The 24,208-nt window shown below is 33.0% G+C and overlaps 1 protein-coding gene across 5 annotated transcripts in view; it reads right to left on the bottom strand.

Annotated features, from left to right (window-relative positions):
• LOC124374291 overlaps nucleotides 1-24,208 on the bottom strand; it is a 1,063,620-nt gene that overhangs the window by 350,297 nt on the left and 689,115 nt on the right. For 3 of the 5 annotated variants that reach the window (XM_046832534.1, XM_046832531.1, XM_046832545.1), the window contains exons 18-27: nucleotides 23,872-24,019; nucleotides 23,095-23,344; nucleotides 18,854-19,005; nucleotides 13,231-13,321; nucleotides 10,126-10,397; nucleotides 9,354-9,627; nucleotides 7,189-7,337; nucleotides 4,182-4,490; nucleotides 2,970-3,209; nucleotides 2,011-2,154 (exon numbers count right to left, since the gene is read on the bottom strand). In XM_046832534.1, coding sequence (XP_046688490.1) covers nucleotides 2,011-2,154; nucleotides 2,970-3,209; nucleotides 4,182-4,490; nucleotides 7,189-7,337; nucleotides 9,354-9,627; nucleotides 10,126-10,397; nucleotides 13,231-13,321; nucleotides 18,854-19,005; nucleotides 23,095-23,344; nucleotides 23,872-24,019 — 2,029 coding nt within the window. The remainder of the gene's footprint in view (nucleotides 1-2,010; nucleotides 2,155-2,969; nucleotides 3,210-4,181; nucleotides 4,491-7,188; nucleotides 7,338-9,353; nucleotides 9,628-10,125; nucleotides 10,398-13,230; nucleotides 13,322-18,853; nucleotides 19,006-23,094; nucleotides 23,345-23,871; nucleotides 24,020-24,208) is intronic. The other 2 variants (XM_046832541.1, XM_046832537.1) reach the window with 2 other exon arrangements.

Below are 24,208 nucleotides of genomic sequence, written 5' to 3'. Positions count from 1 at the left end.
GAGTTTATAATTGTATATACATAGCGAGCAAACTAATGACAGTCCTAGATAATAATAAAATAATGTAATAATAATAAATTATTATTTGGAGTTATTTTTACAGTCTATTTGTCTTATTAATATTCATTGTGTTTAGAGTGCTTAGACAATTTCACTTTTGGCCCATAGTATCAAAAATCATGCTGATTTTGGAGTGCATATATACGAAAACTTTCTTTCAATCCTTACGCATGACCATAGTATACAAACATGGAATTAAATTTAATGAAGGAATTTATAGCCATCTTTGTTATGGACCCAGTGGCATGTTTTTAAGTTATATATAAAGTTATTACACTGAACAATATTTAGTTCCTGTCAGTAGTAATCTTCTCTCTCTTACTAACAAACTTTTGTGGTGAAAAGGTTTTTCTGGTTCTCTCTCAAGAGTCTTAAGTTGTCAAGGAGGTTTAAGCATATACGTGGCTTAGCAGGGAACCCTGTCTTTCACAGCTTTACCTCATGAGAATACCTTTGAGAGATTAGGATTAAACTCTTTTAATAGTGATCTTAAAGCAATGAGGCTGTAATTTAAAATACAATAAATGTTATATTTATCTGAACCATGATAGTTCTGATAGAGAACAATACTAACCATAACTATTGTGCTGTAAAGCCAAAGTTTCGTGAAAAACAATTGTGGTTTTATCACAAATTCATGGTAAAATTGCTTATATCAAATCAATAATTTTTCTATTACTAAAAATTTGTAAGCCATCTAAAAACTGTACACCTACAATATTAATCTCCGAGAATATCAAACACAAATACAAATATTATTTTGGATGTAAGTTTTTTTACAGCTTGATCTCAACCATCCTCAGGATGTAGTAATCTTTGGCTGCAATAAATGATGTCTACTATATAATAACAGTTACTAGGCGCTTTCAATGAAAAATTAAGGCGGCAAAATGACCGTAAGACTCAAGTAAGCATTAAATGAATAATTAAATTAAATTATTTTTACTAGCCATATTAAAATAAATGGACTAATTTGCCTTAGTTTATCTAATTTATCTTATAACTAATTTGCGTCAGATAATTATATTTACGGCCAAACTACAATTAAAAAATCCTATTCCTTTTAGGTCATGAAATGATCATGGATGGATCCAAGCTTACAAACGCTACGTCCACAAACACAATTACGGTCGTTGATAATTTGGAGTGTTGTGCTTTGGTTTCAATAATAAACAGCCTCCTTCTAAACCGTAACTCAATGACATTTGAGTTAAATCGTTCAGAACATCATTAACGTTCACTTATATTACATTAACTACGTTTAATGTAACATCTCGGAACCCTTCACCAAATTTTAGGTTATAAACCAAAACAAATCATTTATAATTTTCAAGGAAAGCTTTTAATTTAAATAAAAGATATTTTGTGACCGATTTTGGATACCTATATTACATTAACTATACTCTTTAAACTTATATAGTACTGTTGGAGAAAGAAAATCTTCATAATACATTTTTAGTTGTCCAATAGAGACGTTTGAACGAACTTGTATAGTTTTCGCTAATCTAAGAAGAGAAACATTAATGTATGGTTATTTTACATATGTAGCTCCACTTGTTCCATAGTAATGTTGTATAGTCAATAAATAAAACATTTTACACATGTATTTAGTTTTTCACGCCTTTAAACTTGAAAGGAATACAGTCACAATTTCAGAATTGAGATGAAATAAAGAAAATATACAAAAAACATGCATATAGTCTAATGAATTGAACAGCTTTTAGTTTTATTTTAAAGGTAAACTTTAAAATGTTAGTAACACCAACATTTAAACAGGTATATACATGGCTATTTAGATTATTTTCTTGTTTAAGTATTCCACTTTACTCCTATATGGGCGTTATACATTGGCTAGTTTCAATTGTAAATCTAGATCGAGTTTAGTCGATCTTATCAGTCAAAGGTTCGCCAAAAGACAGTGGTGCCAACTATTGCTACTTGTAAGCTTACCAACTGCGTGAACTCCTGTCTCAGCTCTGCGCACCACTGCTGGTAGGGTTGGCCGCAGGTGGACACTTTGCTCATGAAGTCCCTCAGCTCGCGACAGAGGCCGGGGTTTCGGTCAATCTCCACACGAGAGACCCTCAGCCATTCCTACGGATTAACGTTATTATTTTATTTGTATTTTACTCCTATTATGTGTTTTTTGATAGTGAATCATTAACATTTTTTTTGGGTCGCAAAACTACTCATTCATTGCATAACTAAATCCTCGCCTCCTTCCATAGCTCCATGAGAGGACATTGGAAAATAAATTATATAAAAAAATCTAAGATATACTTATTTCCATCTTGTTTTAAAAACTGTTGGTGACACGAAGATAGAAGAAAATATGTGGACAAATCTGCTCGGAAACACGAAATTTTTGATATCAAGCAAGTCGCATATTTTAAATACTTTTGACTGATATGAATTGCTAAGATTGCCGTAGACATTACTGTCACTGAACTGCGCCGGCAGTAGTGAATCGACTGAGCTCTACTCCAGTATAATGTTATACTTAAAATATTTTCAAAACCTAATTTTTTCCTAGAGTTGTGTGTCCTAAAATTGAAAGTGTTTACTATGCATTATAATTTTTAGTTTTTCTTATGAAGTATATCATTTTTGAGCTTTAAATGATAAAGTTAAAAAGTTTAAGATTTTCTCCGAACAACCAATAAAACTGTTGGAGAAACAAACGATGTTTGGATGCATATTAAATTTATCTTTGAAACAACGTACCTCTTAAAACCTACAATAAGAGAGTGATATCTTGGTATAGCATTTTTCTTACGGACCTAAAATTAAGATACATTTTAAAACCCAACTATGAAACTTATTGAGGATTTGGCGATTTGTGACATTTGAGATGTTACACAATTTTACAACACTCTACGATTAGTGATATAACAACTAGTCTGTTATACCTCGATGAAGTTGAGTATTGCCCGGTGCCAGGGCGGTATCTCGAGCTGGAGGCAGGCGGGACTGTCGCGGCGACGGTTGTTGCGATCTGAGGGTGAGAGGGAGCTGCGCCTGCTGCCCGAGGTGTTGACACTTATGTTCGGTGGTGGACCTGCACTGCCTGAGGAGACCCTGCGCTCTTCTACAGGCGTGGATACCGGGCTGCTGATCACCATAGGGCCGCAAGGACCATGGTGCTCAGCCTGTCACCAAACAAGGATGAGTGATGTAGAAGGAGGGGTACACGTATGCATTTTTGAACAACCTCAGCAAATAAGTGTTAGTCATATATATGTTTGGCTGCTATAGCGTGGATACATTTGTACTATTCTATTATATTGTACGATTTCTATATAAGAGTTCAAGAAGGGGGTTTGTAATCCCCCAACTGCTCTCTTGGGCCACGATATAATGCTTCCACGATGCTTCTCACTAATTGTTCTAATTATATGTTCATATAATTATTTATATTCTGAGGCTGCGTTTAATACCATCAATGTAAAATATAATAACAAATTATGTTATGCATTTTATTATTAGGCTTAATTTACCGTATGAAATTGTATGCAATCATATAAAAATGTAATAAATCCAATATTTTCATTTTTATAGTTATTTAGTTATACACAAGCAGTTTATTGAACGTGTTACATAAAACGTGGATATATAATAAAAATGAGAAACATATACTGTCTTGTGTAATAATTTCACAAAAATAGTTTAGACCGTAAGAGATTAGCACCGTATGTCGAATCAGAAACCATCTTATAAAATTCGTATTTGCTTTATGTTGAATGAAGTATTCATAAAAATTCTTAATTCCCGATTAATTGTACACAATGAAAATATAAATTCGATCTACTACGTAAAACTGAATTGTAAGCAGAATCAAAATTATGTTAATTCACATTAGTCCTCAAATAAAATTTAAATGGATTCGTAGAAGACTGTGGTACTATGAATAACAAATTTATGTTAAGATTGGATACCAATACAGGTACACCTTGGTAGTTATTTTATTACTTGAAATAAGAAACATATTAGGTTTATGTAATGGGTACTTGAACACTAACTGCAAGGTTTCCACTTCAAGTAAGATAATTAGCTGGGTGTTCCTTGCTTTGTAAAATTAAAGAACTATTTCATGGTAAATTAAAGTGAGAAATTGTACAAACCTGGAATCCCAGCGCCCCAGCTGACCGTCCCCTAGGCAGTCGGAAGGAACCACCCCCTGTAGGCCACGACACCTCGGGCAGGGTGAGGAATCGTGAGGTCTCGTAGGTGACCCGAGGCATGGACCTGGACCGAGGCCGCAGATGAGGACCTCCCTTGGCCAGGAACTCCGCCACAGCTGTCGCCGGGTCCGAGCTACCGCCCGACGGGTGTTCAGGGGAGTCAAAGTCAGGCAAGTTCTGCAGCTGTTTCTGGAAATCTAAAATTTCCTGCTCTGGGTTTTCTTTTCTTCCATTGCTGTCCCGTATTACCTGAAACATGATGGCGTTTTGCTGCTTTGGTGGAATTCATATAAAAGTGTAAAAGCAGAACAACACAGTAATAGTGTTATAAAGTATAGATGGAATATACAATTTTAATTAGTGCACAGACGTGTTTTCCGTAAATGAAAATATATATGTTATCATATTATTCAGAGTGTAAACTTGAATAACCACAATGGTGTATGAAATATAACTTTAAAATAACACTAGCCACCCTCCACACATTCACCATTATTACGTTAACTTTAACGTATTAACGTTAACTGTAATAATGATGTCACACACGTTGTATATAATAAAAATACTGATGTAACCAATCATGCCATATTTGACATAGGTGATGGGATAGTTGTATGTTTTGTTTGTATGTCCATTAATACCTTAATGACAGGACGTTTGATATTTATATAACCTCCACTGAATGTAACGTCAGTACACATAGCTAAATGTTCGTGGATAGTTTTTACATTTGTAGTGTTACATAAAAAGCTGTTATTATATTTACAAACTGTAAGATAATACTATTGCTATATATTTTGTAGAAGTAAACTATGATGGAAATAGTTAAAACTTCAGCAGAGTAAAAGAGCTGCATCAACTAAAATATTATAAAAATGACGTTTCCGATATTCAAAAAGTAAGGAGGACTACCTAAAAATGGTGGAATGTTGTTCTAGAGCTGTCAATGACACATGTCACCCTTATCTGTGGGAGACAGGATCTGCCACAATCACGTAACCCATCAAGAGTATAAAAAATAAATAGTGAAAAAGAAAGAATTTTCAACTAACTTCTCTTCTGTATGTAAAATAATGTGCAAAGTATTATACCGATTTAGAACATTTTAAATACGATATATTGTGACTGTGTTAATTTTTCAATGTTGTAAGATATGTTTTCTAAATTTTCTAAAATCCAACTGGGAGATCTTATAATGAGAGTCCAATGCAGTCATAAGAACATGGAAGTATAGTTAAGATTAGATCAAGAAAATATTCTTCCAAATAATTCACTTTGAAACATACGAGTGGATTATTACTACATCATCCAGAATTTATAATTCTGTTGCAAAATAAATTATAATTTAATATACATGGCGGTTTACATTAAATAGTAGGATTTCATTTGGTGAGAAAAACCGTCTTAATAAAAAAAGCCTCTCTCATCATCGATTACAAATGTTATGGTAAAGCATAACGGATAATGTTACAATATTTTAGATTTTAAGAACATTTGAATTCTATGTACTAATCTGATATTAGTATTACATCTTACTTAAAAGTTAATAAATATTTATTAACAAATAAAATAACGCAAATGTTATACAACATATAATTACACAAACAAAATTGTCGGCTATAGTTGAGTTTTGGTTTGGAGGAGTATAATTTGGTTTGTTGGTGATTATTATTGAAGGGAATTAATTATAAAAAAAGTTACAGTTCTCTCAGTATTAACTTATCCGTTTCTAATGTAAAGGAAATTGTGCGTTTGGTATTTTATCTACAAAATTGCCACCTACATCCATTGCACATGACAAATTAAACAAATTAACCACCATTAAATTAAGGTGCATGCTTTATTTATAAGATATTGGTGATAGAGGAGGATTATAGTAAATCACTTAAACTCTGGGGTTGTGCCCTTGCTATACATCCAGTGGCGTAACTATATAAGGGTCTATCTTTCACAGGGAGAAAAATAATAACATTTTTATTTGTATTTCAATAGTAATTTTTTAAAATAGACACAAGAGAACAACACTTTAATGAAACTACGATGGAGCAATTTTATGATCGCATGAGTGATACTCGATAGTCCTTTTAAAATCATACGATACAGACATTATATCTGACGAAAATACTCTAAACTGTAAAATAATTGTATAATAACTCTGTAAAATTAAAATGCTTTGTACTAAATGTTATTACACCTCATTAATTTTTGTCCCACAAAATTTAATCTAGTGATAATTTGAATCTGGTAATACAGTGATCATTTAAATAATTATTAAGGTAAATACTTTTGGTAAAAATTCTGTATAATATATTTTAAAGGAGTTTTAGACTATCCTATGGTTCTATTATAATATATAATATCCTAAAAGTCTTGGAACGAGTTTCTTTATTAGGTTTTTTAATTTTATAGATTAAACTTTTTACACTCAATAACGTGTTAAAAATAATAAAATTATACATATAAATTTTCAATTTATAAAGAACTCTTAAGAATGTTTTTTCCCGGCTAAGGAGGCCTTAGTAACATAACATCAATTTTAGTCCAACTGTTGACATGCCATTTTATAATTTGTTTGTAAATTTATGAATATCTGGAAAAGGGATAATTTTATCAAGTTTTACATAAAGCAAAATTTAAATAATCATGGAAGAAACGGTTTTACGGTGAGAAAATAACAAATCTCATTTGGTTCAGCAATTTTCGTTAACAAATTTCCCTGGAGATGGACTCCCGACTACCTTTCCGTCAGGGGATTTGACTCTCTAGCCAAAACCATCCTCGATATTAGACACAAATAACCTCATCTCTCTTCCGAACACAATCCTGTTTGTATCGCTGAAACAAAGCTAATACAATCTACCCCGAGAAGAGTTCTAGTTACGCCACTGCAACCTACAAAATCCGTGCCACTCCAACACTTTGGGGTAAGATCTCGTCGTGGACTTACAGTGAGGAAGGTTACCTTGGTGATGTTGGCCTGTGACTTGGACCGCTGCTTGTTGCTGTGTCGGAGGCTGGAGAAACGGAAGGACCCCCGTGGCTTGTTGTGTAGGTTCAGGTTGAAAGGTGGAAGAGGTAACATTCCTCCTACAGAATCTGCAAAGTTATCTAGTCAGGTGAACACAGACAGGGGGTAGTCACCACCCCAGACAGTTCTGAGGGCTACATGTTTATTCAATAACAATGGCAAGGGAAGGAAAATATTTTAATCCTGATAAACAAACTTGATATCTTTTCGCAGGAGATTGTTTCATGTTAATGACATCAAAGAATATATAGTTAGATCAAATTTCGGAAACAAGTTTCGGAGTTCTTTAACTTAATTAATTAACCTCTGTAAAAGTAAACTGCTTTTTATTAGACATAAAACTATTCTTCAACTAAAACTAAGTAAATAAATAAATAAAAGTTTTAAAAAGGGAAAATTAAAATTAATAAACTGAAGCAAATGCCCAGTTGATTTACTATAATGGGCTTACTATTACGAGTGCAATTAATAGACACTTGAAATTTTAACAGTCTTGGAAAGTTATCCGCCACTTTAAGTTCATAAATATTGAAACATTGAATAGGCAGTAAGTAACATTTAATACGTAAACTGTGTAAAAGAACTAACCAGATGATTTATAAATTGATAACTAAATTGATTAATCATAAGAATAAAACCGATGTACCACAAGAATGAGCCCATAAAAAAGAATTATACATATCTAGTTAAAAAAAAAATTGAATCGACTGACTTAATAATCATAACAAACAAATCAGATTTGTCACAATTTCATTGTTATAATATGAGTGTACTCATATTTAAAACTAATACTATCATATTCAACATGACTTTGAGTGCACAATTTTCCACTGACTTCCCTTGAGATGTTACGAAACTAACGTTATAACTATATCAGTGTTCATATGCACAGTCGTGTTTATAATTTATATTCCTGGGTATTATTTCTCAGCCTACACAAAACTACTAACGATTTACTACTGGATTGTATATATTTCAATATTGAATTTCTCTCTCAGTCATTTGTAGTTAGCCCCTATAGAATTTATTACATTGTTTGATAAACATCTCGAGGAATGATTTTCTTTCCTCGCCATCAGAGAATTTTTCCTACCGCATTCCTCACTGACGGCATTAGCAGTTAAGATAAGACAGACAAAAGTTTCCCGATCTCCATTCTTGTAAAACAAGGTAAATTATGCTTCCACAGAATATGAAACATCATTGATAAACAATAAAGTGTGATGGTGTCGTATACACAAACTTTGCGAGATTTTATGTAGGCTGTTAAAATAAACCCAGCTTACAAAACAACTGCATAATCTAAGGAACATGTAAAGAACAATGTAGGCCTACTTATCTCTGTAATAGGCATGCATATTTTCTATAGACATTACAAGCCTTATTTATAAAATTAAAAGTATCGCATGGCAATTTCCTTTAATTTTTAGTGCTGCATTCTTCCACTTTTTATTTTGTCATTAAACATTTCAAAGCTGCTTTGTTGGATTACAACGTCTTCGTTTAAAATAATTTATTTTACGAACTTAATTTAGTGATATTTGAAACGCTCTATATACGTAAAAGTTAATTTTTAATTGACTTATTCATACATTTATTTTATACAATAAAGTGAATGAATAAACAATACATACAATAATGACATTGTACATTGCCTGAGTAGGATTATGTTTTGAAAGTTATTAGTTGTTGTATTATCTCACTCCTATATTAAAATATCTCTGAATAGTTACTAAGTTACTTATTACGATATCATGGGGTCGATTAAACTTCTGAGAAGTTATGACTAATCTATATTGAGGTAATAGAGTAAACATTTCAATATTTTCAATAATGATATTGCTGCTATTTCAGAATGACATCCGTACAATCGCTAATATGTATTTCAATTCATTGAGTAAACAATATATATTTTGAACTACTGTATTTACATTAGCCTGGAGTTAGGAAGTTCTGAGCCTTCTACATATGGACTTTATATTATATATATTATACCTTGTGTAACAATTTCAATCAATAAAGTCAATATTATCAATCTAATAAAATAAAAAAAACAACATCTATATTGTAGAAGGGATTATTACCATCGCTGCTGTTGCTGCGCAGGCTGTCCTTGGAGTGGGCGGGACGCAGAATGTGGGAGAAGGCGAAGAGAGTGGCCTGCATGGCCGGCTCCAGGCCCAGGCCGGAGGCACTACTAACACTGTCCCGAGGGATGAGAGAGCCGGCCCGGTCCAGTAAGAACGACGGTCTCAGAGACTGACGTGGTAAACGGGAGGGTGGAGGAGGTATCGGTTCCTCGCAAGTTCCTGGAACCTCCCCCGCCCACGCCGTGGAGCAATCCACTGTCAAATTCACCTGCAACAGGGTTTTGTTGAAGAAGTACTGTTTACTTGATAGGGAATCAATATGGAATTGGTAAAAGGAATATGGTAAGTGGTTTTACTCTTGTTAAAGTCAGTGCAGGTATTGTATCAAATATATGATAGTAAAAAATGTGAATAACATTGTATAATAAAAGTTTAACACAACTATCCATTTCATATTTTTGAATTTTTAAACTAAAATGTACTTATTTCTCTCAAATTCGATCTTTTAATTAATGGCGGATATGGCAGTGAGTATATTGCTCTTCCAACATATTTTTTTACAATGGTTTGATATTTTTTATATGCACTTATGAGTACAGAGGTTTATAATTAACTAATAATTGCAAACATAACAACAGACAAGTAAAACTATTATAAAACATTCATCAACATCACTTACTGTTTTTATAACGAGAACATTATTAACATTGTTAAAGTAGATAAAAAACGAAAGGGTTTATCAGCTTTGTTTTGTAATCACCCTCACTTTTCTGCGCTTGCGGAGTGTGCTGGGCTCCGTGTCCGTGGAGGAGGCGCGGGAGCGCGGGCTGCGCGGAACGTCATGTGCTGAGGCCGAGGCGAAGCTGGAGCGCGAGGCGCAACTCTTCCAGCGCTGCAGGTGGGCGGCTGTCGTCAGCAAACGGTGCAGCAGCAGCCGCAGCAGCACTATAGGGCTCAGCACGCAGGGGAAACAGGAGAGGAAGGTCTGGACGAACACCGTCGAGCAGGGATCTGTAGGCGGCTTGCGCTCTACAGGGGCTGCAAACAAACGGTTCATAGAGTTATCGCTAAGTGACTGTTTGTTATCTTTCTTAACAAACGCAGTAAACATGTTTATTTATGCTACAGTCTTGTCAGGATAACATTCTGAAGGTTAGTTTAGGAGATCTATTATACAAAAAATCATTTTATACAAACTATGTATTACATACTATCAGGTATCCGTGGCTACGCACGCAGTTTTCAAAATTGAAGGTGGCATACTCTTCTTATTCAAATAATTTATTATGTAATATAATAAAACCATATGATGTTTTCATAACAGAAGTAGGCACAAATGTGACAGTTATAACTAATTCAGTGTCCATGTTTAGTAAATTCAATAGTTAATATAATGATTATTGGTTCTTATTTTAGAATTTGCGCGTGTAAGACCATGCAGCGTTAGTTCAAACACATGAAATTTCTGATCCCACTGAATTTGAGTTTGCCTTGCACTGACTTCTCGATCAAGAAAATATACACATAGAAAGATTTCAATAACCTACTTCGGCCCAAAAACGTAAACTTCCGGCCGTTTAAATTCACTTTCAGTCTAAGTTATTTCCATAACCAAAGTTGACTCGGCCTTGTTGCCCCCATGATTAGTAACACATATACCAACAGAAAGCATTTTTAATAAAAAAAGTGATATTTTCGGTCTAGGTAATGTACTGATTTAAGATATTTTCCTTAAAATTTTTCACAAATTGACTTTGCTTTGTCACCACCAATGGCATTTTGGTAACCATATGTGTTGGTTTTTAGAACCTAGTCCCGTCAAAAAGCGTCTACTATCGGCCGTGGTAATCAACTTTATGTCTTAGATATCTCCAATGCCATAAGTTGGGTTCGCCTTGTTGCTACGATCAATAAAATCTGTAAAAATGTATATATTTATGGTCATTATAATTTAATATTTTGTTCCATAGTTGATTTAGCTCATAAGTGGTTGAATTGATGATAAATGGTAGGTAAACACTTTGTATTTTATATCTAAATGATACCGGTAGTGACCAGGCACTGTATATTTAATATTAGCTCAAATGTGCAGTTAAAAGTATATTTTAATAACTTTTTAAAAATAACCTTAAAATAACTTTTTAATAATAATACAATTTTCTTATCTGGATATCTTCTTACTCTGTGTTCAACAGCGATTGCAGGAAAAGTTGAAAAGTGTTATTACTATCAAGCTTAGTCTATGCTTTTATACTATAAATTTAAAGAAATAGGTATTAAAATAATCAAACATATGGTTGTGCTTTCATAAAGTAATGTTTATATAGAACGGTTTATTGCATAATCTTTCAATCAAGATTCCACAACTTTAGAGACAAAGATGAGAATTTTCAGTACTTTAGAGTCCAATGTGGTGTTGTCCGGATGGACTTTGGAAATAAGAATACGTCCATATTCATACCAGGGAACCTAAGAATATCAATGCATAATTTCAGTACAAATGGCTGAGTAGTTTACGCGAGAAAGTAAAGCAAACAATAATTTATAATATTAGTGTATTTATTGATGAAGTATATTGATTAAGTATATTTCAGCTAGCATGAATAGTGTTACTGAATATCTAACTGATATGATATCATACTAGTCCGTTAACTAGTTTGTCGTTAGCGGAAAAAATAAGTCGATGCAACATGAGTATCGGGGAAACTAACGAACGGAACGAAAGAGTTATCAAACAGAGGGATAGACAGACTAACGCCTGCTCTTTGACCTTTTCACCCCAAAATTAATAGAATTCTCTCTTGGAAAAAGAGGAGTTTCAAGTTTCTAGAACCTTTCTAATAAGAGTTATCACACAGACGGATTAACAGAGGTACGACACGATTTTATGAAGAACCTGTTGAGTCAAGAAATCGCAGTCACACATTTCATATATGTGATATATTGTGGTAGTTAAATGGTGATTAGTTTTTAGTCTGGTTCATTAAGAAACGTTACATCTCTTCTCTTTGCATAGACAACTCAATAGGCTATCATAAACCACATATGATACAAGAGGTGCCAATACAATCACATTTATTCGAAATTCATCCAATTTATTGGTAAATAGTTCAATAGAACGAGACAGCAACTGCATTGCATTATTTTCATCTGTTTGTGCGAGAATTCTGATTACGAAGATATTTAAGTGAATAGGCTTGTTCTCATCCAATGACAACAAAGACGAGCCAAAAAGGTGCTTGAAAACGAGCTAATATTGATATTGTGCATATTGTCTGAAAGGTTTCACGAGTGATATTAGTTTTATTAGCAACTCATAAGGACTGGGTAAAACTCGATGTATATTTTCTAAATTTGTTATTATAACATTGAGTTTATATTTTATACAGATAAAATAGTTTAACATTCTTAACGTATCTGTTATTTTTATTAGATGAGTACATAAAAAAACACTTTTGGTGGGAAAGTTTTTCATCTGAAAAATAATTTTTATTTGTATGAGATGGTTTTCTCTAAATTTAAAAATATAATTTATTTGTATGTGAAAATTCATTAAAATTTCTTTAGCAATAGACAGGTTTTTACTCTCATAACAAGTTTGATTTTTATACCTTGCCAGTCAAAAATACAAGTGAGTGATGCAAGCATATTAATGAAAAAGAATGAGGTCAGCTTTATATGTCTTTTTTATTTATGCATATGCATATAGTATGCATATTTAGCATACTAAAGCGGTTGATGCAGATTTTTCAAAAGATAAATCTTGAAATCTTATTGGAATGACATTTTATTGATATATTTATGGGTTCAAATCGATATTCTGGGTGAACATTATGATAGCACATGAGCCACAATGATGAAGGGCACTGACCTTTACTGAAGGCATGGCTGTAGGTACTACCACTGAGGAACCAGTGGAGGGTTGAGCTCTCTGTTGTCGTTGTCCCCTGAGACAGCGAAGTCTGTAACAAGGAAAAGAGGAGATTAAGAGAAGCAAATAGTTGCGTGACTGGATCTACTACTGCGATGATCATTAAGTGACTGCGATGAACGTTTTTATAGGTGTGGTTGTTGTTGGAGCAAGATGATTATTGGACGAGATGTAATTGAAGCCATCGATTGCTCATGTAGTAGTTTATTTAATAACTTACTAGGATAAATTTAGTGCAAGATCAAAATATAAAGAAATCTGGTAGGATTTACAAGTTAAACTTGAACACCAAATGTAATGACAATTTGACTATTCCTTAATGTAGACGAGAAACTTATTAGCTGAGGGTTAATAATCTTTTTACTTGAGGACCTGAAGAGTTATAATTTCCGTTTGTCTGTTAGTCCGCACGATATATCGAGAATGAACTGACTTAAAGACTTTCGTGATGGCACATATCATTGCGTGGGATTAGCTTAGCTGAGTATTAGCGAACAATTTTACATTGGTCTTATGTGTAATCAGCATGGCAACGAAAACAATCGCAGACTATATACATTTGCAAAAGAACTTTAAGAGTACATGTTAAAAGGAGTACAATTACATGCCGTTTAAACATATGAAATAATAAAACATGTAGCCTAAATATCCGAGTAGACTCTAAATTTTGCTTAACACTTAATTTATACATAGACAAATTTAAGTTCTATGATGAAACATGGTCAACCATGCGTTTTGGCTGAGCGTCATTAAAGCCTATCTATCACTCAGTAGGCTGGTATAATTTCTCTTTTGTCTGCCGGGTGAAGTAAAAATGTATTTACCTTATTTCTGTCTATCAGTAGAACATCTCAAAAAATTAAATGAGCTTCAAAGTTTACATGTGACCTGAGGGAAGCCTGTACACGAAATATGGTATGACGGACTCCGATCGTGCATAAAGAAGAGACGTTTCATGACCATCACCGTAGCGTAGAGGTCACGCGTTCGAGTCTTGAGAACGTCAATTCAAATTTGAAAACGGTTTAGGACGATTTCTCTACAATACCTTGAATATAATAAAATGAAATAACTTTCTAGTGGAGTGAATTCCCACAAAAAAGAGATTTTTGTGCCACGATATTTTATATTTCACAGTTCTTAATAATGATACATCTTTAAAAATAATGTTTATCATGAAAAATCATACCTCTTCATTAATAATATTTAGTAACACTTATGTGCCACTTGTCTTTGTCATGTAGATAATTATTGTTTTAATAACTTCTCATTTTCATACTTCATTTAAGGTAGCATATCAATCCACAATTAACACTTTCGTAATAAAGTTTATTTCCAGATATTAATTTTATTGAAATGTACAGTTACCTTTAACTGTAGAGTAAGCTCATCACAGGATTTATTTGAGCAAATTAAAAGGCTCATCGATACATTAACTGAACAACAGATGATGATGATTCCTAAACGATGATTGCTCCCCGATGGTTCAGTAATCATCGTAACAGTTGCACCAACATGCCTTAAGGGAGGCTGTCCCTAATTCACTGCCGAGTTGAAGCCATTAACAGGTGTTGTATTATTTTGTGTAATAAACTAGTAAGCAAATTCAGGCTTTTCTGTAGTTATAATGACAGTTGAACACGTTTTGTTTAAAACATGTTTTTTAACGAAAACTGCTTCAAAAGCTCATTGTTAAATAATAAATTATGTGCAAAAAATATTACGATTTTTACCCTGTTTCAAGTTAACTCGTAATTTCAACTATGTTTAGTTAGACTCCAGCGACCAGAGAAACTAAAGAAACTACAGTTATGCGGATTCAGAACCACCTCGATATTGATCTCAATACATTAGGCCAACTACCAGTTCTTAAGTTTCCCGAAGCCCAAATAACACTTTTTAGCAAAAACCTAACACCGTTGGCTTTGTCGGAACTGAACGAGTCGACGAGTGGATAAATTTAATCGATACGAATATCGGATATCCGTAATTCAATGTTGTTATTCGCAAAGGTATTATATTTAAAATGTAATTTTTGCACATATGACTGATTTTTGACGTGTTCATGAATGTGTCTAGAGCTTTTATGGGCAATTGCGCATTTAAGAAGGGAGTTTTCCAGACTAAATCACTACATTTATAAATAAGTGAGAAAAATAAAATGAATTTTAATTTGAAATATATCTTTGTATTTTCAAAGAATGCTTGTGACAAATTAAAGATATGACAAGGTTTATCTAGAAGTTTTTCAGGGGTGATTCGGAATTTAGTTTCTCATCTCATTTCGACAAGACCAAGAGAAAACGAGGTATCACTGGAGTGCTAGTCTCATTTGAACATTTTGTGTTACCCCCTCCCACTGCACCATCCCACGATCCTCAAAGTGAAGATTGTGATCTATAAGACAGATCTTGTCTGGGACCACGTTTTCCTAACACTGAGTTCAGTTTCTCATATGAAATATCAATGTAAATAGTGAGTTAACCATACAATAATCCCCAGGATATCTAAACCCCCTTCAAAAATGATCGGCTCCGCCACTTATTTTTGTTGTTGTTAAAGAACTTACCTAGTTCTTGAACAACAAATAATATGTAACAAAGTAAATAAGTACTGTAATATAAACGTAAAACCGCATAAAACATACTTTTAAAACGATACATTCTATAAAAACTATGACCAATAATAAATTAGTACAGAAGTTTCAACTTTCACATAGTTCTTTAAAGGAAGAAAATCAAGAAGTCTGTAAGTACAAGTCTCCTACATCCTACTCTCAAGAATATTCTTACAGTACGATATTATCTAGTATTTACACTTTAGTAAAAGTAGTATTTTATTAATTGTCATTTAATAATTCTAAGCTTTTGCACAGTTCACGGCACAAGCAAGTTGTCAAACTTTGCTTTAATTGACACGGAGTCTCAAGATGCTTTGTTACTGAGCAATTTCCATATCATGAATGTATTCAGTGTTGAAGCTAAACCTATTTAGTAACCCAACATTGAGCTCTAATTGCCATTGCCATACATCATGTTTTAACTTATGATTATGTATCTTTACAATTCTTATAACCAAACTAGAGAGCACGTAGAGAACATTCACTTTAAAAGTCTTCTTTAGAATTAGATGATGAAAATAGCTGATTAATTAAAGACTTGGTGAATTATCCTTATTGATGAATACGAAATTACCTTTTTTTCCCAAAATGTGAATAAATTTATGTCTCATGATAAACGATATAATGAAATGTAGGCGTAAACCGTTGTTATATGGAGGTTAGTGTAATACAATTGCATTATTCAAAGTTTCTTTCTATAAACAAAGGGGAAATGTATTTAATGTTTCACAGTATTATTTTAGGTATCCCAGGACTTAATGAACCTAAATCATAAATATTTTGGTTAGGTTTAATGTTTAAAAGTTTAATTCTGTAAAATGCTTTCAAAGTCAATATATTTAGAACGTCTTGTTCCTTTTTTAGTATCTCTCTATATTTGTGTGTATGTGTAAATATATACATGTTGTTACAATATTTTTTAGTTGATGAATGGGGTACCGGTATAGTAAAAGTAAATTTTGAATGTAGTAAAAAATATAGTATTCCTAATTTAGTACGTAAGATCATCCTACATGAAAACATAGTAATTAGCCTTCAAAACGAGAGAAGAGATACATTTTATAACACTAAAAATTGATTACTCGTAATATATCTTATACTTTGAAGAGTCTGTAAAATGCATTTACATTAATAATTTATACTACTATCCCAGAAACAAAACATCGTTTCCGACGTAATGCAGGTGTTTTTAAGTGTTTTAAACGTTCTATAACCCTAGTAGAAACATTGTATATCATCGAGTAAGAACTAACGAACTTTTATCTTTCACAATTAAAATGTCATTGTAACTTTCTTGTGAATATCATTAATTCGTAATTATCCCTATGTGTGTACAAGGCAGAGATGAACTCAACCATCAAATGTAAACAATATCGGATTTATACAGTAACAATGTCAATGCTAGGAGCTCCTGTCTTAGTTCAGGACTCCATATGGACCCAATCAATGTAATCCAGATAATTGGAGGTTAGATGATAGGAGCATTAAGTTCTGAGCTTCTATTAGTCCTTTCATGTATGTTCCAACACAGCATGCTGTAACCACACTTAACTACGTATCCTAATGTTGGGCAAGTTTAGAAAGTATTTGATGGTCGTACAATTATGAATTCTAATTTTGTTAATACTCAGTCAATAGAATCAAAATAGAGGCAAAAAAACCCATTGCCTCCAATTTATTAATCAATGATTTTCTTAAATTAATTAGTCTACTTTATATCTTAAAATAAATAAATGCATCTATAATTAATTAATTATATATAAATAATTACGAGGTACGAGAACGCCACACCACTTCGAGAAATAGGCTTTGCTGAGTTAGCACACAACATTTCGAGTCTATAGTTCATTTCAATCTCGAGATGTCCTATAGACAGACAGACAAACTCTATATAGAAAAAATGGTTACATCCCCACGGCACAAAAAAGAGAAATTGTGCCCGCCTACTGAGTGATAAACTTCAATGATGCTCGGACATCCATCATAGAACTCATTCTTGTCTTTGTAAAAAAAAACGTTTTATAAAGTGATCAAAGTCTATAGATAGCCTTTCTCAAGATACTCTGCCACATTATGAATTCACATAGTTGTGCATTGAGTTAGATATCGCGACAGTGTTTAAATAATGGAAGTTCTGGTGAGGTAGAGGGTGTACTAAAAATCAAATCTTTTTAAGGAACTTCAACATCCACTTTCCACTATATCACTTTTTTCCTTCTTACTGCAATCATATGATTGTACTCAGCTATTTCGCAAACTTATTTATTCTGCTATTTTCTCGTTGCCATCATGTTACCCATACTATTGTAAAACTGTTTGATAACGCTCAGCCAAATCCCATGGAGTGACATGCTACATAATTGAACTCAGTGTTACCAATACATAAATAGATCTTCATGCACACTTTGAAGTCTATATTCAAGATATCATGTTGACAGGTAGACAGATGGGCAGACAGACAGAAATGAGATTATTTTCAGCCCCACAAGCGAGGGCTAACGCTCAGTCAATTAATTTGTCTCATTGTCTTTGCTCTTTAAATAACATTAATAAGTTCGATTTTTATTAGTATAATTTGGTATATTTAAGTTATTTATAATGTGTTCAAATATTCTTATTGTTCCTATTACAGTGGTTACAACCCGTCACAGCGTATTGGCTGAGCGGTAGCGAAGTCTATCGTCAATGGTCTGGAAAAATGCAATTTCTGTCTTTCTGTCTCTATCCGTCTGTCTATCCGAAAAGTAACTTGAAAGTGAACTGATCTATAGACTTAAATTTTGCATAAAGCTTAATTTATTATGCTTTGCTAACTATTGATATAACTAACTATGAATATGTTATCATCAGTTTGGTCTTAAATCGTTCAACAGCTTACTCTGACGTTGTACTTTTTAAATATTGGTTTGCTTTAAAAGAATCATACACACCATTTTGACTTACCTCAATTGTTTTAAGTACATTAATAACGGCACTTTCAACGGAAACACCCATAATGGTCTTGTCAGGTGCGGAGACAAGACTGGGCGGGGCAGAAGTTAGGCAGATGTAGTTGTCTTCTACAGACTCCACCAGTGGTGTTGGGGGCACGTCGTCTGGAAAAACAATCAAACATACAAATATATAGCCATATATAGTGAATATCTTATGAAAGAAAAATTCACCTAATATTATATAAGAAATTGAAAGAGAGAAGTAAAACCGCAAACAATAAACGAGTACTGTGATATTTTGTAAAGAAAATTAAAGCCCTCATATATTAATATGTCTTGGCAGCTATAATTCATAATTTAGTTGTTTCATATAACTAAAACTCTCAGATATGTAGAATAAGAAGAAAGGATTAGAAAAAATAAGGTAAATTTCGCTAATAACATCTAATCCGAAGTATCTAAACCAAATTTTTGTTTCTTCATCTTCCATTTCACCGTTAAGTTGTTAGTTTCACACTTTAATTCCATTCTATGTTTTATCCACTAAGTGAAAATAATAAAGTAAAATATATAAAATGTTTTGACTATGTTTTATAAGTATACACCCAAGTATTCCAAATTTACTCCCTCATCGTTCATTTTCGTTTCGATGGAAAGTTTTGAGGATCTTAAGCTCTAGGATAGTTTTCAAAATCCCTAAGAACAAATGTTTATGATCTCATAGAAAATGTAATTAGAAAAAGCTAGCCAAATGTTTTAAACTTTCATTCGACTGTAAATTGAATGAGAACTACAACTCATTTATATTAAATCTAAAATAACGATTAATTTAAATATACTTTCATTTACATAAATTATTTAATATAGTCAATGTAAATGCTTAGTCATCAAAGTGATTAAAACCACTTAACTAGTGTCCTTGTACTATTTACTTTTCTATTAACTAGCATTACACTCATCTTCCCCATAAAATGATTAGGTATCGTTATGTCCAGTCTTCTTTATGAGTGAACGAATTCCCGTCTATATACCCCATTCCATTCCGATGTATGCTCAGAGTTCATGAACGACAGTTATAAACATTGAAAGAGTGACTTATCCATCTTTCAAACAAATTGAAGTAGATAAATATTGTCCATGGTAAAATTTTTTTGGTATTGACAATTTTTAATTTTTGTCAATCGAGAACGCAGACCAAATTTTCAACACGATCGCTCCACCTCAGACTACCATTGAACTACATCCTAAATTACCAACTGTTAATGATACCACTGAATTTGGTAATTAAAACAAACTAAGGAGAAACAACCTTATATTAATGAAATTTCATATTGCCTATTCACTGGTTAAATAAGTGAGCTGAATTTTACTTTAATATTTTCAAATTCAAATTCTTTATTGTGTAGTATGACAATTTTTACAATAATTGTATTACACTCGTCAGAAAAATATGGTTTAAGTTGCATATCTAAATAAAACAATATTTCTCAAACTTTTCACAATTTCTATGGCCACTTTTAAATTACTAATCGGAAAAAAACTCACCAACCGAGTAAAAAGCTTTCTGTATGAGATAGTTATATAATAATTTTTTGAATTTTGTAGGATTATTTTCCATTGTAATATTTTGCGGTAGCCTGTTATATAATTTTGGCCCCATATTCTGGGGAAGTGAGGCACTAAGCTGAAGTCGATGGGGAACTTGCCTATGTTGAGCGCTGGATCTTGTATTGTAATTGTGGACGTCCGAACCAATTTGGATGGAACCGTATTTGAATTTGTAGTGCACAAGCATTTCGTAAATGTATAGAGACGGGAGGGTCAAAATTCTATACGACTGAAAAAATGTTTTACATGACGCTCTCCTACGTACGCCGGCTATTATACGGACGGCTCTTTTTTGCAAATAAAATACTCGTAGAAACTCCCTACGTGACGCTGAGCCCCACAGTATTATATCATACCGCAGCCTTGACTCGATCAGGGAGGTGTAGATTAGTCGTAAAAGAAAATAATTTTGATATTGAGAATATCTGCTTAGTAAAAACAATTGTGATGATAATTTTGAGCATAGCATGTCTATGTGCTTTTCCCAAGTAAATTTACTATCAAAAATTAATCCCAAGTACTTACAATCTGATTCTAAAGGCAATTCGAATTCATTCATAACGATATATTTTTGTTTCAATTGAGCTCTGTAATACTTGAATTTATAGAATACAACATTTTTAATAGTTTAAAGAACTTGGACTTGGAATTATATTCAGCAAAATACCTTTCTGTGGGAAACGTTTTTAACGAGTAGATGTAAAATCGATGCGGTATACGGGTATTTAAACGTAATATGTGAACAGAAGTTAAACGATTGATGTATTCATTGTTAATAAACATAAAAAAACTAGATTACCTCAATATTTATATGTACAAACATCATGGATGTTCCGTTAGTAATTGAAAATGCACTACGGGAAAGTAAAATACCGAGAAAAATTAAATTAAAATTAAAGGAAACATTCAGATAATATAATGGGTCATGTCATATCTAGACAGACAGAGTAGTGTGGAAGTCTACATTTCAACTTCAACTTAGGACGTAAAAGACTGAGAAGTGGAAGGGTGAAAATTTAACTTGACAAGTCATGGAAGTGATATTAATAAGAGAAATAAAAGTCCCCTTCTCGTCGTTGAAAAGTTGGTAATTCGAGATGTAATATCACACTCTCTGTGTTGTAGCTGGGTTAACGTTTTGTGCACCATAAAGGAAATTATACTCGCCTTTCTGTTGAAAAAGGCACAATAATGAGTTTACGAATATAGGGTGTACGAATGATACTTCCGTAACAAAGAATGACTGAGTGAATGTAATGTTATTGCATTATATGCTGGTGTTTTGTTTCATATTTTACAGAATCACAGTACCATTCTTGACATTTTAAGAGTGTAAGAGGAACAGTAAATAAACATGAAGCATAGGGATTATGAAAAACTAAAAATATTTGGTGTTTATATTATGTAATGCTTTGCATATTATCGTATGTTTTATAAAAGTGGTATTGATGTTTTTGTTTTAAATTGGCAGTCATGGAAATTAAAAACACAAATGTCACAACTGCATGAATAACGTTCAACGCAGGTTCTATATTTTTAGAAAATTAAAATATTCGGTATATCAGGAAGATAAATTAAATTTAAAATATACCAAGGAAATTGTTGGCCTTCTACTTGATGTAATGTTTTGCTTAATTATAAAGTTCTTTATCATAATGAATAGTAGATTATAACTAATAGGTTACATAACTATGAATACCAACGAGTTTATCATTCTCAATTCAACTACATTATTTAAACATACTTTTACTATTGGATTATAATTAAAGAGTATACGAAATTTAAACACAAAAATTTATATCAGGTACAATACTAAATTGTCTATTAAACGTTTGAAATAAATTGAGTATGAATTAATTCAAAAGCGAACTTATACGACTATATATATAGAGCATCGTTGAGAATATTAAAGAAAACCTTTCAAAGAGGCACTGTAATTTATATGTATTTACCTTATTACAACTTCAAAACTTCTATTTAACGGCCTCGTTTAACAAAGGAAAATATTTTGTGTAGAAATATAACTTCACAGTCAGGCACCAGTCAGATGTCAAACTGACTTTGAAGTCTGATCCAACTGAAACTTAACGTAAATGACCATTTTCAAAAATATAACACAACTAACTGTGTTGAAATGTTTGTTAAGTTTCCTTCTTTTCTGTAACTTGAAATGCAGCGTAACCAATAATTCTGAGTGCGTTGTAAGTACTTTACAATGGAAGTAATCAAAATGATGAATTATAGGAAAAGATAAAACAATTTTAAAAAATTACTGGAAATAAAACTATTCTTTAAATAGCAAACATAAATAGAAAACAAAGGAAAATGAATGAAGGGAATTGAAAATGAAGGATTAAAATTTGTAAATTTATTATTGTTAAATACTATTACGAAATAATAAAAAATGACAGAAAGTTTACAAAACAAAGGTCTAGGTATAAGATGTAACAAATTATTATATACTTCTAATAAGGCATTATATTATTATTTTATACAGCTTTAGGAAATAATATGATATCGGACATGTAGGCTATGCTACTTTCTGAAATATAACGATGGCAAATGTACAAAATAGTTTTAACCCTTCAAATCATCCATTGTCAAATATTTATCTTTAAACAAAAATATCTCTTCTGTACAAACCTTGTAGAATGTCATAGACGCAGAAGCGCAAATTGACCCGGTGTTGAAAGCCGAGGTACACAAGTATACGCGCTACATGGTGCTTCACGTAGCGAGCGTACTTGGTGCTGTGGTTGGTGTAGTACCACTCGTCAGATGGCAGCAGCAGTTGACTCAGCACGTCCGGCAGCCCGTTATCCAGCAGAGCTTTGTGGTGCTGAGGGTCTAGCGCTAGCGTGGCTACGATCTGCAGTACCAGTACCAGCAGTTGCTGTGACCGATACCAGTTATGTCAGTTTGAGACAAATATCATGAGACACTGACACACAGAATGATACGGATTTCTCTAATCACACATATATTTTTACTTACTGTATTGTTTAAAATCTTTAGTTTCTCACTTAGTGCCTTAAGGTGATAACGAGTACTCTGTTCTCCAAGCATGCCATTGAACTTAGTGGGTAGGATAAAATGACTACAGGTTAACGTAAGAATTCCAGCGCCCATCCTTTCATTTCAGAGTTTATATCCTTACTCACCTTCGTTTCCGTTCTCCTCACTCGCAATGTGAAATGCGTATAATAAAAAAAACCTTCTCCATTACTGAACGCAGTTTTGTTGCAGGCGTCAGCTGATACACAATTGTCATTTTCTATTTTGCAAATGCAACATCTTCATCTCCTAAATGCTGTTATCTACATGTTTTACTGCCATAGAATGGGACATAACTCCGTGCACACATTTGCTCTTTACTGCTGATTGAGCTTACGGATAGAAGTATGGATAGTATTCACTTACCGGATCATGAGTGGAGTCAAGAGCGGCCGCCAATATCCTGAGCTGAGGCTCCTGTGAGAGCTGTCCTTGCACCGAGTTGCCCTCTGTCATGTACAAGAGTGCTCGGGCAGCCAGGATCTGGAGGCAGTGGTAGCTGCAGTGACGGTACCTGCACAGCACGAGAACTACAGATCAGCCGTAAGGCCAGCACAAGTCGTCTGCTGGAACTTGTAGCACTCTCTCAGATATCGATTATCAATTTTTTATTCTAAGGTTGAAACGATCTAACTAAATACCTATCGTTGATAGATGGTACATTTAAATTGTACAATTGTGATTTGATAATCAGTTTATCTGG

The sequence above is a fragment of the Homalodisca vitripennis genome, chromosome 1 (assembly GCF_021130785.1).
Source record: "Homalodisca vitripennis isolate AUS2020 chromosome 1, UT_GWSS_2.1, whole genome shotgun sequence".
NCBI classification, from domain to species: domain Eukaryota; kingdom Metazoa; phylum Arthropoda; class Insecta; order Hemiptera; family Cicadellidae; genus Homalodisca; species Homalodisca vitripennis.
Note: the sequence above shows the minus strand (reverse complement) of the source record. Positions and strands in the feature narration are given on the sequence as shown.